At 39.5% G+C, this 19,553-nt stretch overlaps 1 protein-coding gene across 1 annotated transcript in view; it reads right to left on the bottom strand.

Annotated features, from left to right (window-relative positions):
- ZFAND1 (zinc finger AN1-type containing 1) overlaps positions 1-8,712 on the bottom strand; it is a 24,322-nt gene extending 15,610 nt beyond the window's left edge. The window contains exons 1-3 of the mRNA XM_007073786.3: positions 8,641-8,712; positions 1,205-1,247; positions 259-298 (exon numbers count right to left, since the gene is read on the bottom strand). Of these exons, the coding sequence (XP_007073848.2) occupies positions 259-298; positions 1,205-1,247; positions 8,641-8,695 (138 nt within the window). The 5' untranslated portion in view covers positions 8,696-8,712. The remainder of the gene's footprint in view (positions 1-258; positions 299-1,204; positions 1,248-8,640) is intronic.
- Positions 8,713-19,553: the final 10,841 nt, after the last annotated feature.

The following is a 19,553-nucleotide window of genomic DNA, read 5'->3' on the forward strand; positions in this document are numbered from 1 at the left end:
AGCCTAAAGCTGTAAGTGGGCTAAGTAAACATAACTGAAATATACGAGAATTCTAACTATTTGTCATTACTAAGGAGACCAATTTTTCTTTAAAACAAACTATGAAAAATAACAAAATGAAGTAAGAGCCTCTTTACATCATCAGTTTAGTATGCCAAATTTTAATCTGTGGTACACTGACTGGTTTTAAACTGAATCAAATTCAAAATCAAAGTACATAAAAAGAAACATGTTTTATTAGGTGAACTATTAACATACCTCACGACAGCTGTGTGACTCCCTGCTTCTGTGTTCAAGGCTTAAATAATTTTAAAAAAAAAAGTGTTTATTTAAATACAAACAATCAAATATAACTACAGTTAATTGGAGATATTTTAGTGGTTAGTATCCTTAAGATTAGTTACACTACATTAAAACTCTGCATATAATAAACTGAAATGGCAAAACGTAGAGCATCTAGAGTCTCAAAACCCAACTGTTGAACGTACACAAATACGATTCACCACTCTAAGATACCTTTGAGTGCTCCAAGGTGTGTGCAAATAAAAGGAGTTAAAAGATTCTTTGTATTTCTCAAAGACCATCAGAAATAAAATGTCAAAGAAGTGCTCTTGTTCTAAAGGACTTAAAAATATGCATTACTTTTATTAAATCCTAATAAATCTTTAAGTGATCTTCTGAAAATAATTCTTTCAGTGTTCTATTTAATCAATTAAATGCCTAAAACATGAAAGTTTAATTACAAAGAAAACACATTTTCCAAAAATCTCTGCTTAGGTCCCAGGTTTTACTTTGCATGTGATATGTGTACGAAGAACATGTGATAGCCAACTTAAGAGATGTATAGGTTGGGCTCTTCATTTGATTAACTAAGATGAAGAGTAGTAACAATACCTGGATTTTTTTTTCTACCGTATTCTTTGAATTGTGGATATGTTCTCCCCTTACGATTAAGGCACAAATACAACTTTTACACACACACAAAAAAAAAATCACACACATAAATCCATTTCTGAAAGTTTGAAGTTTAGCCACATATATCCACAAGTAATCAGAGCCTATTCCTAATCTTTTTTCTAATTATGAATACAAAATATGAATGGCTAAAGTAAGAACTATTTTAAATCATTCTGCTTTTCAGAAATAAATGTCTTATTACAAACACTAAAATTATTCCCAAATGCTGCATAAAGATTTAACTTACCAAAATACTCCTGAACAACCATCACAAACAAATGGGAGAAAATCTAAAATTGAGGGAAAATGTTATAATGTTATATGCACTGGTCAGTATCCAATTTTGATTTAGTTTCCTTAAAAAGATTTTTAGAAGTACTGAACTACATCTATTGGAGAACTTTCCTTTTTGACCAATATCCTAGTGTAACAAGTAGCTAAACAAAAGCTATCAAAACCTCAAGCACGGAGAGCAACTGGATTATCAGAAGATAAATGTTACTTGTAGTATGCTATATCAGAAAAAAAGTTCTGGGTTGTTATGGTTGACCAGATTTACTATGTGTTATTTCTGAGTACCGTATACTGCAGAAGTCCTTCATTTGAAGTGAAAATCCTGGGTTTCGATTATGATTCCACAGTTTATTAATCTAGCAACACTACAAACTGTTTAACTGTAGAGCTTTGTGGGAGGGGGTGGAAAGAAGATGGCAGAGTAGGAGGATTCTGAGCTCACCTCCTCCCATCAACAAACCAAGATAACAGCTACATCTGAAAACCACCTGAAGACAGCTAGAACAGAACTTCCACACTTAATCCTACCGAGAGAGGCCATATAGAAGTGTAGGAGGGGTGCAGACAGTTAGGAACCAAACCGGTTTAAGACTTCCCATCAATGGAAGAGACACCACAAAACACAGAAAAGCTAGAGGATCAGAGCCCATACCGTGCACCCCAGTCACTGGGAACAGGAAGTCCCAGAACATCTGGCTTTGAAAACCAGGGAGGCTAAATTTGGCAAACTTCTAAAATCAGCAGGGCTTAACTCCAGGTACTTCAAAAATCTCCAAGAGCTGGAGGCAATAGTAAATTGAGTCCTGACCCTTAAAGAGCCAACATGATAAATAACTGCTGGAGACTAGCACAGAAGCAGCAGTTTGAAAAACACCTGGGGTATTCATGAAAGCAATTCATTTACTAATCTCAGAGTGTGCACTAGAGAGACAGGGATCTCCAGGAGACCTCTCCAAGAACAAAAGTGCTAGGAGGCACCATTTCTCTTCTCCTCTCCCAGGCCAGATAGCTGTACGCTTGGAGAAACGAGCACTAACTACCAACCACCTTGCCAGCACCCTGTGTCTGCCCATGTATTCACCTGCGTTTCCACCACATCCAACCCGCTCACTTCAGCAGACTCCCTCCAGAGTGGCTCCTCTCCTGTCACACTACAAGCAGTCCCAGCAGGGACCAGTGTCACTCCAGAGCGACTCCTGCCCTGGGGAGAGATGGAGATAATCCCACACACCAGCCTGCCCAAAGTTCCAGCAACTTGTAGCAGGCCACGCAGCAGGGAAAGCCCTGCCGTTCAGTGGGACCACAGAGGCTGATGGCAGACACGCAGTCTGATTGCTGGCCCACTCACCTACAGGCCCACCAGGGTCTCTCAACAATATAGGAACCAAACTCCGCCGAGTAGCAGGCAAAGTAGGTCTTGCAGCCAACAGGGATGAAGGCAAAGGAGGCTCAGGCACAACAGTGTGCACACAGCCCATCCAGAAGACATCCCTGGAACAGATGGTTCTAGCAACCAGAGGGTACTGTGCTACAAGGCACCACAGGACCTCTTCTACAGAAGTACACTAACTTTCACCACCAAGACACATAGCAGATCTCCCAAATACAAACATGGAGAGTTACACAGTATGCAGAGGCAGGAATAGGTCCCAAATGAAAGAACAGGGCAAAGTCACAGAAAAGAGCTAAAAGAAACTGAGATAAGCACTATGCCCAAAAAAAGCAAGTATTAGTCACAAAGATACTCAATGGACTTGAGATAAGAATGGATGAAATCAGTGAGAACTTCAACACATAGACAGAAAATGTAAAACAGAACCAGTCAGAGATGAAGAATTCAATAACTGAAATAAACACACTAGAGAGAACAAGAGATTAGGAAAGGCAGAGCAACAGATCAGCAATCTAGAAGACAGGATAATGAAAAGCAACCAAGCTGGAGAACAAAAAGAAAAAACAATAAATGAGAATAGGATAAGGGAACTCAGCAACATCATCAAGCGTACTAATATGCACATGATAGGGAGCTCAGAAGAAGAGAGAGAAGGGGGCAGAAAAATTACTTGAAGAAATAATAACAAACATACCCAAATCTGAGGAAGGAAACAGCCATCCATATCTAAGAAGTGAAGACAACCTATAACAAGATGTACTCAAGAAGGTTCATACCAATTATAATTAACATGGCAAAAAGACAATTTTAAAAGCAGCAAGGAAAAAAAAAAAAAAACAACAGGCATATATATAAGGAAAACTCCATAAGGCTACCAGCAAAAACTTTTTAGGCCAGAAGGTAGTGGCATGATATATTCAAAGTACTGAAAGGAAAAAACCTGCAAACAAAAATACTCTACCCATCAAGGTTATCACTCGGTATAGAAGGAGAGATAAAGTTTCCCAGATAAGCGAAAGTTAAAAGAGTTCATCACCACTAAACCAGCCCTACACAAGACGTTGAAGGGAATTCTGAGTGGAAAGAAAACACCTTAAGTAGAAGAAACTTATGAAAGGAAAATATTCCACAGGTAAAAGCAAACATATAATAAAGGTAGTAGATAAATCACTTACAAAACCAGCATGGAGATTAAAAGGCAGTAATTAAGGATATCTACAAAAATGAGTCCTAAAATTAGGTAAAACATGATATATACATAAAACATGGGTGGGGGGTGGAGAGTAAAAATTTAGTGCTTTTTAAAATGTTCAAGTTTAAGTAACCATCACATTAATATAAACTGCTGTATGCATAAGATGTTATATATGAACCTCACAGTAACCATAAATCAAAAACCTGTAAGACATACACAAATAATAAAGAGAAAGAAATCCAAGCATAACACTAAAGAAAGCCATCAAACCACAAGAGAAGAGAGAAAGGAACATGAGCACTACATAAACAACCATGAAACAAGTAACAAAATGGCAATAACTACATACTTGTCAATAATTACTTTAAATGGACTAAATGCTCCAATCAAAAGACATAGGGCAACTGAATGGATTAAAAAACGAGACCCATCTATATGCTACCTATAAGGGACTCACTTCAGACCTAAAGACACACAAACAGACTGAAAGTAAAGGGCTGAAAAAAACCTAACATGCAAATGGAAGCCAAAAAAAGGCCAAGGCAACAAACACTGTAACAAGAGACAAAGCCTACTACATGAAGACAAAAAGTAACAATCCAGCATGAAGATATAACAATTGAAAATACCTATGTACCCAACATAGAAGAACTCAAATACATAAAGCAATTACTAACAGACATAAAGGGAGAAACTGACAGCAATATAAAAATAGTGGGGCACTTTAACAATCCACTTGCATCAATGGATAAATCATCCAAACGGAAAATCAATATGGAAACAGTGATTTTGAATGAAACATTAGACCAAATGGACCTAACAGACATATACAGGACATTCCACCCAAAAACAGAATACATTCTCTAAGACAGATCACATATTAGGCCACAAAACTAGTCTCAATAAATTTAGGAAGACTGTCCAACTAGGATGGTATGAAACGAGAAATCCATTACAAGAAAAAGTCTGGAAAGACCGTAAATACTTGGAGGCTAAACAACATGCTATCAAATAATGAATCAACAGAGGAAATCAAAAATACATGAAGATAAATGAAAATGAAAACACAATGGTCTAAAATCTTACATGGTCAAATAACCTACAAAATAGGAGGCAACAATATGCAATGGAAAAAGAGTCTCTTCAATAAATGGTGTTTGGAAAACTGAACATGTAAAAGAATGAAACTGAACAAATTTCTTACACCATACACAAAAATAAACTCAAAATGGATTAAAGACTTACATGTGAGACCTGAAAACATAAAACTCCTAGAAAACTTAGGTAAGGGTAACAAAAACAAACTTGGGACTACAGCTAATAAAAAGCTTTTGTGCACCGAAGGAAAACATTAACAAAAAGGCAATCTACTGAATGGGAGAAGATATTTGCAAATGATCTGACAAGGGGTGAATATCCCAAATATAAAAAGTAATAAATAAATAACTTATACAACTCAAAAACAACAACAAAAAAAAAACACAAATAACTCCATTAAAAAAAAATGAGCAGAGGACCTGAATATACCTTTTTCCAAAGAAGATATAGAAATGGCCAATAGAACTATGAAAAGATGTTTAAATCACTAATCCTCAAGAAAATGCAAATCAAAACCACAATGAAATATCACCTTACACCTATCAGAACGGCTAAAATCAAAAACACAAGAAATAATAAGTGTCTGTAAAGATGTGGAGAAAAGAGACCCTCATACACTGTTGGTAAGAATGTAAATTGGTTCAGTTGCTGTGAAAAACAGTATGGAGGTTCCTCAAAAAGTTAAAAATAGAAATACCATATGATCCAATAATCTCACTACTCATTATTGACCCAAAGAAAATAAAAACAGTAATTCAAAAAGTTCTATGCATCCCTGTGTTTACTGCAGCAGTATTTACAATAGCCAAGATACGGAAGCAGCCCAAGTGTCCATCAACAGAGGAATGGAGAAAGAGGTGGTATGTATACATACTATGGAATATTACTCAGCTGTAAAGAATGAGATCTTGCCATTTGTGACAACATAAATGAACCAGAAGAGTATCATAAATGAAATACCATATGATTTCACTTGTACGTGGAACCTAAAAAACAAAACAGAGAAACCAAAAAACTGACAACTACATAAAACAAACTGGTGGTTGCCAGAGGACAGGTGGGTGAGATGGGCAAAAAAGATAAAGGGGGTTAAGAGGTACAAACTTCCAGGTATAAAGTAATTAAGTCACAGAAATGAAAGGTACAGCATAGTGAATATAATCAATAATATTATAACAACATTGTATGGTGACAATGGTGACTACATTGATCATGGTAAGCACTGAGTAATACATACGGAATTGCTGAATCTATATATTATACACCTGAAACTAATAACATTGTATGTTAACTATGCCAATTAAAAAGTTATAGGGAAATAAAATGAACCATCTGTGTTACTCAGTAAAAAATTTTAAAAAAAGAGCTTTGGATATATATTTGATATAGAATATAGTACTCTTGTGTGTGTGTATGCACACAAAACCAAAGCTCTATTATCAGGTAGTGTAGACATAAATACATATAGGTACAGGCATATGTCTGTATGTACATGTTTATATGTGTGTACATATTTCTATACTGTATGTCACACCTACTTCACAGGTTAATTGCAAAAACCAAATGAGATAGATGTAAAAGATAAGAATAGGAAGTAACTAATTAGTAATAACTGCAACAATTAACTTGTTTTGAATACACTGAACTCAGAAAAATCCTGTGGTGACTATGGGGAAATGTGTTCAAAGATACTTCAGAAATCCAATAGATAAATTGATACTGCCATATTTAGTCCTGAATTGTTTTTCCTTTCTGTTGAGGAACAACTAAGTTAGGAAATGAATTTTTGAAAAGCACACCAAAGTATCCACTCTCACTAGATACAATCACTCTCCAAATTATTGACTGTTTAAACTATTTTGACCTCGTATTACAGTACACAGCCAAGTGAAGCTGCAAATGTCCAATCACACCACTTTTACAAAGTGAAGACAAAAGGCACCACACTTTACAGAAAGACTACAATTGCCCTGCAAAAGATCTCATCCTACAGGATACCTTATCCAAAACAGAAAGAAGAGGTCCTATTATAATCCACAGGGATCCCTGGATAATTCAGTTTGTGGAACAAGAGACTGAACAAAGCTCTTCTTCTTATACCTCAGAAGTAGCCTAAGTGAATTGACACCATTGTTCTGAAGTATGACACTGTGAGCATGTTTCAGGCCAAGGAAGTATGTATTCATTTGTCTACAAGAAACTGAACCATAAAATACTGTTCAACATTTATGCCTCTCTTAAATTGGAGAAATTGTACATGCTTGCACTTTTGGTGATGAACTAAAAATTAAATGCAAACCAAGAGGACCCAGAGGGAAGAGTTAAGATGAAGGTAATTTCCTGATACCATCCTTCTATCCAACCAAAAGCTAAACAAAATTTAGGATACTCACATAATACCCTCTAAAAACCCCTCTCCACTAGTCCAAAAGAGCTACACCCTGGTCTCATTTCATATATATTTATACTTTAAGAGCTGTCTGAAGTTGGTAGATACCATGGATTTGGTAATCAGGTATACAAGACATAAACATAATTTACAGTCAAAACCCAATTGGCTAAGGTTCTCTGTGAAAGATGTGCAAGGAAATAGGTTTCCTGAACGGCTGGCCATGACAGCTAGTGGTAAAAGATACACAGAGTGCTGTAGGTAACAAGAACCTACCAGGGATTGTGCCCTTTTGCCCACTGACCACAGCAGGTATCACTAATCAGTTGTAACATTCCCATGAAATCTGGGCTAAATCTCAAGAGTACTCCATTCACCAGGTACCTACTACCAATAACCGAGGCTGCAATGAGAGATGAAACCTATTTGCCACCCAGGCAAACAGTGGCCAACAGTCATAGCACACATTTGGAGTGAAACTTGGGTACCAAAGACTGAGCGTTCTATATGGCTCTAATGCTTTGGGAACTTGCCTGCTCCAGATGCAGGCCATCCTAAGGCCTGTGCCATACGACCACTGACTATTACATTGGACTGTGTGTATATCACATCGTCTCTCAGTTCAGCATAGAGAGAACATCACCTTATTAATGCTCCAAACTGCAGATTATTCTGAAAGCTTTTCTATGGAAAAGACCGTGTTTTATACCCTCCTATGCAGTTCCAGCACCAAAACTGATGCTCAATAAATGTTGAGTCACTGATATTCAAAGAATGACATAATGAGTGAGCATGGTGATCATCCTAGTAGAAACCCGAGGAGGAGAATCTGATCAAAGCTAAGGGTGTTCTCACTAGAAGCTGCGAAGACCAGGTTTAAAACGGATCTCGCTCAACTCCTTCATCTGACAGATAAGGAACAGATAAATAGTTTGGGAAAGAGAGGTGTCTTGCCCCAGGCCGCAGTGGCAGGACCAGAGGGGAACACAGGTCTCCACACTCCCAGACCTAAGTGTCAGAAAGGACTGGGAGCGACGCAACTTCTTGGCAAAGCGCACTCGAAACCCAAAGTGAGCACTGCAAGCCATGTTTCCAGAAATTGCATAGTTCCTTTCCAGAGACCGCCAGACTGCCAAAGGCTCAGGGGCAACAAAAATACCAACACATCTCACTGCCGACCCAGGAGGGATGTACCCGCCCTGCCTCCTCAGACTCGACCCCGCCCCACGACCTCCCCTCACCCGCCGCCACTACCCGTGGAGGCTCAGCAGGGTACACATCTACCACGCCTAGAGTTAAGGACAGCTAGATCACCTCGCTGCCGGCAATGCTCCACCTGGCAGTGCTGTCCTATGTCCAATTCCGCCATAGCACAGCGCCGCAAGAGGCGGGGCTACGACTCACGCGCAGCGCCTGCTGGGAGGGTGGCGGACCTCGGGGCGGAGCCTGCAGGTGGGTTGGTACATGCACCGGAAGCAGTCATCCGGTTGTGAGTGCCTGGAGTGACCAGTGTATATGCACTCCAGGCCTCTGGGGAGGCGGCGCAAAGAAAGAGGAGTTGGTCTGTTTGTCTTTTTCCTGGGCAGACGTCTTCGAGCCCAGTCCTTATGGATATGCCCAATTGCTTTTCTAAAATATTGCATGCTGAAATTCCCTCTGTGCAGCAACTCAAATCGGGGCCGACCTCACAGGGACTTTTTAAAATTAATGTAACTCTGGAAACCAGCACTGTGGCAGGCACAAGTATTTGCAGTAATCAAGAGAAGGAGGACACTGGTTATCCAATTCCGTATGCATTCTACACCAGTGGATATAAAGTAAATGCCTCTTGCAAGGGAGTCATGAGGCTTTTTAAAGTTTTTTTCCCCCAATCTTTTTTTTTTTTTTTTTTTAAGTCTGTAGCTCTTGAGGTCCCAAGTATGTACTAAACTGCACTGAGTCCCTCAGTTTAGAGAGTCCCATCTCCCAACTCCCTGAAGTAAGCTTGTGACTCCATTGGGGAAAAGGGGAGTTTCAGACTTGATGAGCCACTTCAAAAGGTACCAAGGAAGTAGAGGTTCTTCTAGGTGGGGTACAAATGGATACCATTCCACTGAGGTGACATCAGACACGACTCAGAGTAGGATGAGTGACCATCAAAAATGTACTCATGACAGGAACTAGAAAAGTATTCAATGCCTCGTATATAACTGGGTATATCCAAATCAATATTCATTAAGGATGGGGGAAGGGTGAGATTGGGAAACAATTAGCATTACTTCAAGATTTGCTCTTGAATAAATCTGTTTGAGATCTCCATCTCAGATTTGCTTGTGTCTCTGGAAAAACTTCAGATTTTACAGCTGGAAGCAACCTAAGACATCAGTTATCCCAGTGTCTTTGTTTGTTTAAGATGGGGAAATGGATTTATAGCATTTAAGTGATTTGCCCAGGGGCGCCTAGGTAGCTCAGTTGATTAAGCATCCAACTCTTGATTTTTGCTCAGGGCATGATCTCAAGGTTTGTGGGATGGAGGCCTGAATCAGGGTCTGGGCTCACAGCATGGCATCTGCATGGGATGTTCTTTCTCCACCCCTCCCCCTCTCTCTTTCTCTCTCTCTCTCTCTCTCTCTCTCTCTTCCCCCCCCCCCATTCCCCCACTCATGTGGCCTCTCTCTCAATATAAATAGCCATTTAAAAATGAATGATTTGCCCAAATTAGTGGAAAAGCCAGGACTAAAATTCAAGTATCAATGACTTCTGGTATTCTTGAATCTAAGAATCAGCAACTTAACTTGATTTTGTAGGTTTCTTTTAGCCGCTTGGGTCAATCAATAGCAGGTTTTCTAGAATTTTACTAAGTGTTTAGAATGTTCTAGATAGGTGGCAAATATTTTATCAGTCCAACCAAAAAATTAAAATATTCTTACTTTTTCAGCTCACTTCCTCTGGAATTGTAGGGAGCATTAGATGAGTAGACTAATCAAGATTGCAGGTGCTAGCTTTTTCATCTCTGTTCTCCTTTGTGGATTTCTCCTCTAGGTGCTACTTCAATATGCCAGTTTCCCTTAATTTTGTGTGTAGTCCATTTATCAGTTTACATCCTCATACAAGTGAGATTCTCCTGGTTCGAAATGACTCCCATAACCATATTCTCTATCCTGAGAACTTTTTCCCCAAGCTGAAAGTCTCTATTTCGATCTGTTGGCATATTCACTTGGTGTCATCTGTCATATAAAACTTGAGCCAAAATGGGAGGCTTTCTTACCATATCATTCCCTCTCTAACAAAGGCAGTCTATCACATTAGAAACCTTGAGTTGGCTCTTTACCACTCCTTTCTTATTTCTCTCATGGAAGTCACCATTAAGCTCTATCAATTATGCCTCAGAAGTGTTGCAAACCTGTACTCTTCAATTTCTCAGGTTGCTTCCTCTCAAATGACTCCCTTCCTTACCTAAGATACTCCAATGATTCTCCATTATTCACAAGATTAACTTAATGAGGAATCTCCAGCCTCAGCAATAACTACTTCCCCTCAAGCGCCCCACTCTCCAATAATTTCCTAAATACATCTTCTGTTTCTTTCATAGGCTCATACTTTTACACATGCCTTTCCTTTTCCCTTGAATCTTCTCTATGCCAGGGTTTTCCAAACTTTGAAAATAAGAATCAGGTGGGGTGCTTGTTAGTAAACACCGTTGTCCATATCCCTCCCTGGGTCTAATTTGGAAGGTCTGGAATGGGTCCTGGGAAGCTAGATCTTTAACAAGTCCTCTCACATTCATTCTTGTTGGATCAGTTTAAAACACAGGTTTCTCTTTTACTCCACCTTCAGAATATTATTCTGTTATCCTTTCGACTGAGAAAGCTGAGTACATAGGCAAAATTCAGTCCTCCAGGATATCAGGCACATGCTGTGGTAGCAGTCACTACATACTCTCCTTACTAGCACTAACCAGGCAGTATTATAATTTACCTGATCAAAAAACACTTTCAGTGGCTTCCAGTAGCTACAAAATAAAATCTGCACCCAAGTCAACTTAACAAACCCATTCTAGATTTGATACAAAATTGAGTACGACACAATCTCTGACCTCAAGGAGCTCACAAAGTCTAGGAAGGAATATCCCAACCTCCCTTTCTTGTTATCGCTCAAAGACCTTTCTACAGGCTGTGCTTGCTGTAGCCTCACACCCTTTCCAGGTGTTGTTCCTTTTACTAGGAATGCTCCTTACCCTCCACCTGGTTTCTGCTTTTTCTTTAGCAGTCACCTCAAATATCTTTTCCTTAGGAAACTCTTCTTTGTTCTCCCGACTAGGACAAATCCTGCTGTTATTACATTCACTTTGTATCTTCTTCAAAGCATTTGTCCCAGACTTGATTTTGTATTTGTATGATTATTTGATTAATGTTGGTCTCCCCCTCCACGCTGTAAGCTCCGTGAGGACAGGGGCCTGATTTTGTGGTTATATAGACATTCACTGTAGAATTCTGGTTACTCTGTCTTCATGTCTATGCACTCGTCTATAGGATTGTTATATCTCTGAAGAAATTTATCTTACATATTCTGTATCAAGTCTTTGGACACTAGAACTTCAAACGTTAACAGTTATAACAGCTAAACTCTCTGATTACTTTATTACATACCAGGCACTTAAATGGATCATTTTATCTTCACAAAAACACTTTTAAGATGGGGTGCCTGAGTGGCTGTTAGTTAAGCTTAAGTGCCTGGCTCTGGATTTCAGCTCAGGTCATGATCTCTCACCATTCGTAGCCCCATGTTGGGCTCCCAGCTGACAGGACAGAGCCTCTTGGGATTCCCTCTCTCTGCCCTTCTTCCATGCATACACACGCTCTTTCTCTCTCAAAATAAATAAACATTAAAAAAAAAAACGCTTTAAGATCAATATTATTGTTCTCCTTTCATCGAATGGCCTATAAGAATAATTCAACTCCTACCTCCTTGTCCCCAGTATCAGAAACTGCTCTCCCTCTTCATTGCCTGACTTAATTGTACTTACCACCTGTCTTCCTGGTGAACCTCATGAAGTAATTTCTTCATCTGGAATTCCTTCTCCTTTCCCCAAATTTACCTAGCCATCTCCTCCTCATCTTTCAGCTCTCAAAAAAAGGCTTTTAGGACCTTTTCCCTGGTTTCCTATTGTTACTGTGACAAATTACCACTCAGTAGCTTTAAACAACACAAAATTTTTTACCTTACTGTACTGGAGGTCAGAAGTCATAAAGCCCATTTGTTGGCATGGCCGTGTTCCTTCTGAAGGTTCAAAGGGAGAATCCAACTCCTTGTGTTTTTCACCTTCTAAAGACTACCTGTGTTCCTTGGCTCACGACAACCCCTTCCTCCGTCTTCAAGGACAGCAAAATGGCATCCTCAAATATCTCTTTTCCTGTCCTTCCACCAATCACCTTCTCTTGCTCTGACCCATCTGCCTTCCTCTTTTAAGACGGCTTGTGGGTACATTGAGCCCACCTGATATTTCAGGATACTCTCCCTATCTCAAGAGCCTTAACGCAATCACACCTGTAAAATCCCTTTTGCCATATAAAGAAACAGTTCTAGGTTTCAGGGATTAGAATGTGGACAACTTTGGGGGATCATTATATTAACTACTCCAATATATGTTCTCATACTTCCCAGAACTGACACATGGTAAGGCCTCAAAAAATACCTGTCTACTGAATCAGGGAATGAACAAATCAACATTGACAGACAGCCCCTCCAAGAGCATTCTTAATCTTAATCAGCATTAATAAAAATGGAATCTTCACAACAAGGAACATCAACATAATAGCTTGTTTCACTCTGCTTGACAGGTCAAAAAACACCTGGAATATTGTGCTCGGTTCTATACTTCAAGTGTGGAAGAGGTAGATTGGGGCAGGTTTAAAGGAAGGCAACAGGATGGTGGAGAATGAGAAACCGTGTTATGTAAAAGAGCACTCATAACGTTTGGGGCTTAATCAGCAGAAATGAAGAAAGGTGTGAAGTGAAGACCCCCCCCCCCCATCAAGACCTACCATCACACCACTATCATAGCAGCCAGTGTGCACGTGTGTGGGTGCAATGCATGTGTGCATTTTGGAAAGCAAGCCTTTTTAGCAACAGTTTGTTCCAGAAGGAGACTTTGTAACATTTTCATAAATAATTACTCTTTAGGAGGTAATTTAGTTGCCCTCATAAGCATACATAAAATTATTTTGAAATGACTTAAATTTTGCTTGGCACAAATTGGGTACTCACATGTTATTAATTCACTGTAAGTTTGTTTGTTTGTTTGTTTGTTTGTTTACATTCATGAAACTTTATTTTCCTCCAAAACAAGTCCAAACTTCCAAGCCTGGCCCAGCAGCAGGGCCCTTCAGGTCCCTTCAGACCTAGATGGGGAATCATTTCTTTCTTTCTTTCTTTCTTTCTTTCTTTCTTTCTTTCTTTCTTTCTTTCTTCCTTCCTTCCTTCCTTCCTTTCTTTCTTTAAGTTTATTTTTGAAAGAGAGAGAAAGAGATGGATAGAGACAGAGGGAGAGAGAGAGGGAGAGCATGAGAGCACAAGGGGCAGAGAGAGAAGGAGACACAGACTCTGAAGCAGGCTCCAGGCTCTGAGCAGTCAGCACAGAGCCTGACACAGGGCTTGAACTCACGAACTGTGAGATCATGACCTGAGCTGAAGTTGGACACTTAACAGACTGAGCCACCCAGGTGCCCTGGGAATCATTTCTTAATAGACACCCGTACCTCTCAGGCAGAGCTGGAAGGGAAGGGCCCCTCTATGTTGGCTTGCAGGGTGCTAACTATAAGATTTTTTTAAAAGTGTAATAGCAGCTACTATTAACTTTACTCCTTGAAATTCCCACCAACAAAAAAGGAAACAAATATTTTAAAATATGAATTAGTTTCTAGAGTATATTTTTAAAATATGAGAAAGTGGTTACCTCCTTCTCAGACGCTAGATGCAACATCTGTCCAAAGTTTTTCCGTTGCCCTGATTAATATGGCCAGAAATTTTTTTGCATACTGGTCTCAGAGATTTGAAGATTCAAAGTATACTTTCTCTTCTGTATCAGAATGATGATGACACAGATTAGTGCATGTAGAGAATGTGCTTCCCAATAGTTTCATATTTTATATCACTGTTTGAATATTTTATCACTTATATTTCTTCATTCATTTATTCAGCAAATAATGATATAGAGCCTTTGATGTGCCAGGATCTGTTCTAGGAACTGGGAATACACTGGTAAACAAAACAAATAAAGATCCTTGCCCTCATGGGGAGCATTCTAGTGGGGAGAGGCATGGAAAATAAACAGAATAACAAAATCAAAACAGCATATGATAGACAGTGGTAAGTGCTATGGAGAAAAGTAAAGCTGGGAAAGTGGATAGGAGTCCTGTAGGAGTAGGAGGGTGAGAGGAGAGGCCTGTAATTTTAAATCGGGTGGATTGAGTAGGGGAGACTTAAATGGAGAGCTACAGAATGTGAAGGAGTGAACACCAATGTCTGGTCAGGTTTCTGGGCAGAAGAGCAGTGCCCAGGCTCTGAAGGGAGAGTGCATCTGGTTAAAGTCCAGCCAGAGGGAGGAGGCCAGTGTGGCTGGAGGCCAGTGGAGGAGGATATGTGGACAGGGAGGTACTGGTGATGTGACGGTGGGGGTAGGTAGCACTCCCTGTAGGGACTTAAAGACATTTGCGAAGGGCTTGGCTTTTTACGAAGGGAGATGGGAGGTCAGTTTGGGGTGGGGAAGTCTGACCCAGGCTCACTCTGGCTGCAATGTAGGGAAATAGCAGCAAGGTCAAGATGATCACAGGGAGGTGAGTTAGAAGTCTGTGATAGATAGCTGAGAGGTGAGAGTGGCTCGGAGCAGGGTGTTAGCAGTGTTGGTGGTGGCCAGTGATGGGGTTTTTGTAGGAGTTAGAGCACATGGAGCTTGCAGATGGATTGCATGGAGGTGAAAGAAAGGGCGATGTGAAGGATAACCAGGGTTTTTGATCTGAACAAAAGGAAGGCTATAGGTATTGTTAATTAAGAAGAGACGGAAACCATTTGTGTGTTCCTCGATGAAGCACAAAATCTCTTTTGATTGCACTCAGGTATAACCAAATTCTGGAGATAAAGGGAGGTGTAAGAATCACCTTTGGGTAGATTATGTAATAAGGGTGATCTTGAGGCAGAGGGCTACATCTCATTTTATATTCATTAAGTGGTTGGTATCGAAAACATTCTATAGCCAAATCTGATAACCCTTAGATTCTTTAACTTCTTTCTGATCAAGGATAGACAGCGATATGGGAAAACATGGGTAAAGAGCTATGCAGGCAAAACTCAACCACAGGCACCATATATCTTCATTATGAATTAGGGGAATAAAAGTTATTTTTGCAAAATTATTATTTTTTCATAAGGGCTAGTTTTGTACTCATTATTGTGATTATTATGTCCAATGAATATTTGGTTCTAAGAAACAAAAAGAACTGCTGATGAAAAGAATGTGTACATGCTTGTTGGGCTGCCTAATAAATAACTATTTGATGATGATTCTGCAGTATGTTTAAAGGGTAATTCTTCTTCTGTTGCTTTAGAGAATTCATTTGGCATTCTAAAAATGGATGTAATTTCAGGCCGTGTCCAAAATGTATCAATTAGCCTGACATGTAGGTCTTTTTAACAGATCTATAAATTTCCAATTTCCTTTGCCATCTTAACCATGGTAAATCATCCTGAACAAGATCATTCTTTTGAACAACAGCCTCCTTATTAACTGAGATCAATTGAGATTAGAAAATGAAAAATACACTAGATGCTGAGAACTCTTTATGAAACCACATTTGTAGGGTGAGGATTGAATGAAGATAAATGGGTTATTTTCAGCTCCCACATCATTGATTTAAAAATGTATTCTCTATATCCCACTGCTGGATTAAACACTAATATATATTTGGACAGTTTACTTGCTTGCAAGAATTATCTTTTCCCCATTCAGGTTCTGTATTAATGGAAGGGAATGCTTTTTAATTTCAGTGTATCTTGCTTTGCATACCACATACATTTCTACACATTAAATTGCATAACATTGATTTTTTTTAATTGAATGATAAATTAATGACTAAGTCCTTTGTTTTAATTTCTGATTGATTTTCATTTGCTCTTTGGATAACATACAAGATGCTTAGCACATCATGTGGACCCTTAAGTGATCTGCATTCTGCCTACCTTTAAAGGTAATCCCCAGCTACCCCGGTCTTCGTTCAAATCCTACTATTTTACATTCAAGATTTTTGCACATATTGTCTAAATTTTAGTTCTGTAACACTGCCTGCTTTATTTTTCCTGCGTAACACAAATAGTACATTACTTACTTACTCAAGTGCCTATCTTCTCCTAACTAGAAAGTAGGCTGCAAAAAATACATGGATTTTCATCTTTCTTTCTTCACTGCTGAATCTCTAGCATCTAGAATTGTGTTGGGTATATAGTATGCACTCAGAAAAAGATGATGAATGAATGAATGATTCCTTATCCGGTATACCAATTTCCCTTCTCTAAACCTAGGTAACTTGCATTCATCATCCTAATTCCAGCTTAAATATCACCTTTTCAGGCTACCTTTTTTGACCCTCCTAAGACAAGATCAGCTTTCTCTATTATTGGTTCTTACAATTCTCTATGTTTCTAAGTTCTCCATAGAACTTCCTAGGATTTAGCTTATAAACTCTACTTTTTGTGAGATAATTTGCTTAACTCCTGTCTTCTCCCCTAAACTGTAAAATATCTCCTTTTCTTGTTTTTTTAAAAATTTTAAATGTTTATCGGGGCGCCTGGGTGGCGCAGTCGGTTTAGCGTCCGACTTCAGCCAGGTCACGATCTCGAGGTCTGTGAGTTCGAGCCCCGCGTCAGGCTCTGGGCTGATGTCTCGGAGCCTGGAGCCTGTTTCCGATTCTGTGTATCCCTCTCTCTCTGCCTCTCCCCCGTTCATGCTCTGTCTCTCTCTGTCCCAAAAATAAATAAAAAACGTTGAAAAAAATTAAAAAAAATTTTTTTAAATGTTTATTTATTTTTGAGAGAGAGGGAGAGAGACAGCACGTGCACGTGAGTGGGTGAGGGGCACACAGAGAGAGGGAGACACAGAATCCAAAGCAGGCTCCCGGCTCTGAGCTGTCGGCACAGAGCCGGACATGGGGAGAACCCATGAACCATGAGATGTTGACCTGAGCCAAAGTTGGACACTTAACCAACTGAGCCACCAAGTGTGCTTCTATCTTGTTCTTAATGGTCTCTCTGGCATCTAGCATAATGCCTGGGACAAAGGGATGCTCTATAAATATCTGTTAAATGAAACATGGATGGAAGAATGATTAAGCAATACCTCATTATAACTTTCAGTCCTCTGTTCCACTTGTTGAATGCTCTCCCAACAAAAACTAGTTGTTAGTGAACCACAAAGGAGTGTTTTGCTATACCGGAACAGATCTTATTTAAATATAGCCCTCAATGAATTCATTAATGCTTGTAGGATCCCTTAAAGTTAATGCATCATACCAGCCTCTTCACCCCCCACTTTATTTAATTAAATAAATATTTAATGTGTTTCTCCTCTAGACCAAGCCATATAGAGGGAAAGAAGGTCATGTAAATAATATGAAGACCATAAGCTTTAAAATATAAAGCTCTCTTACCCTCTAACTGCCTGTGTGAGCTTGGCAAAGTTACCAGTTAAGCTTTTGGTTCTCTATCTGTCAAATAGAAATAGCAATGCGTATTTTGTGTGGTTTATGTAGTGGTTATTAATGATGCATGTAGTATGCATGTCACATAGTAAGTGCTCAAAAGATAGCAGTTGTTACTACTATCAGTAGAAGGTAAGCTCCTAGAGGGCAGATTACACTTGCATTTCTAGTACCTTACATACTGAATCCTCTTAATAAAGATTGGTTAAACTGACCAACAATGGGAACTGTGGCAGAACATATGGTCCTTGTCAACTCTCATCGGGCTTAGGGTCTAAGCAAGAAAGTAAGTTCCAAGACATATTCATGAAATATTTAGATAATAATGAAATATAATACTATAGTTTATAATTCATATGAAATTATAGTAACATATGTGTTACAACCATAAGTGCTTTGCATGGCCAGGCAGAAAAAGATAAGGGGTGGCTGGCTAGAGTTATTGGAAAATGATATGTTCACACGTTGGTGTGTGTGAGATCTATACGAGTGAGCCTCCTGTGAAAATGTTGTATTTCTTTGTCAAAATTTGATGCTGACTACACCAATGTTGGATAAAATGGATTAACCTGCTGCTTCTGTGTTACTATAATGGCAGGCAAAATTGGGTTATTGATCCTGGGTATCAAGGTGTCTTTGTTATAGTAATGGATGCTTTTTTCCCCTGCTTTAACAATCAGTGGTGAGCTAACATCACAAATAGGTTCTGATGATGTTGGGTAATGTGTCTCAAATAGGGGTGTATTACGTGGGAGTATATACTAGCTCTTAAAAACTAGAACATAGACTCCATTCCATATTCCACTTCTTTGCAGCATGCTCAGCACAGGTGTTCAATTGTATGACATCATCCATAATCAATACCTACTGCTGTCCTTTCATCTCACCACTCTCTGCTTATAGCTCTAATAAATGGGACTGAGATCGGTGAGCATGAACAGAAGAACGTTTCTTTTCTCTAGGACCCTCTCTCCTTTTTGTTACTTGGGTGTCTTCATAAAGATGCTTGACTTAGATCCAAACACAATGGCACTCCATTAAAGGTTTTGATATGCCAGCATCCACACTGAAAGCTTCGGATGCCTAATTACAGAATTGAATGCAACAAACACACTGTGTCCTGACCTTAGGTAGGAAAAGAGATGAATACCATCTTTCCGCCACTTCAAGCCATGTGAGGATGATCCAGAACCGACCCATGCCAACCGGCATCCAGGCACGTATCAACCTGTCCAGAGTCTACATCTGCAGGGGAAAGCCCAGTCAGCCTCGTGGCTTCTAGAAGAAGCCGCTTGGCCACACACCTGCCTCCGAGTGGCAGAAAAACGTCCTGGAAGCCCGTGCCTCTGCACACTCACACCCACACGGTATACACTTAGACGAACACATCTGAATAGTCAGAGATCTGAATACAGAAACACTGTGCTCACAGCAGTCACAAACAAAAACACATGCGTGGAATAAAGTACTTTTCAAAAATCTGGGTCGGTAAAGCGCTCT

This window comes from Panthera tigris, chromosome F2 (assembly GCF_018350195.1).
Source record: "Panthera tigris isolate Pti1 chromosome F2, P.tigris_Pti1_mat1.1, whole genome shotgun sequence".
Lineage (NCBI taxonomy): Eukaryota > Metazoa > Chordata > Mammalia > Carnivora > Felidae > Panthera > Panthera tigris.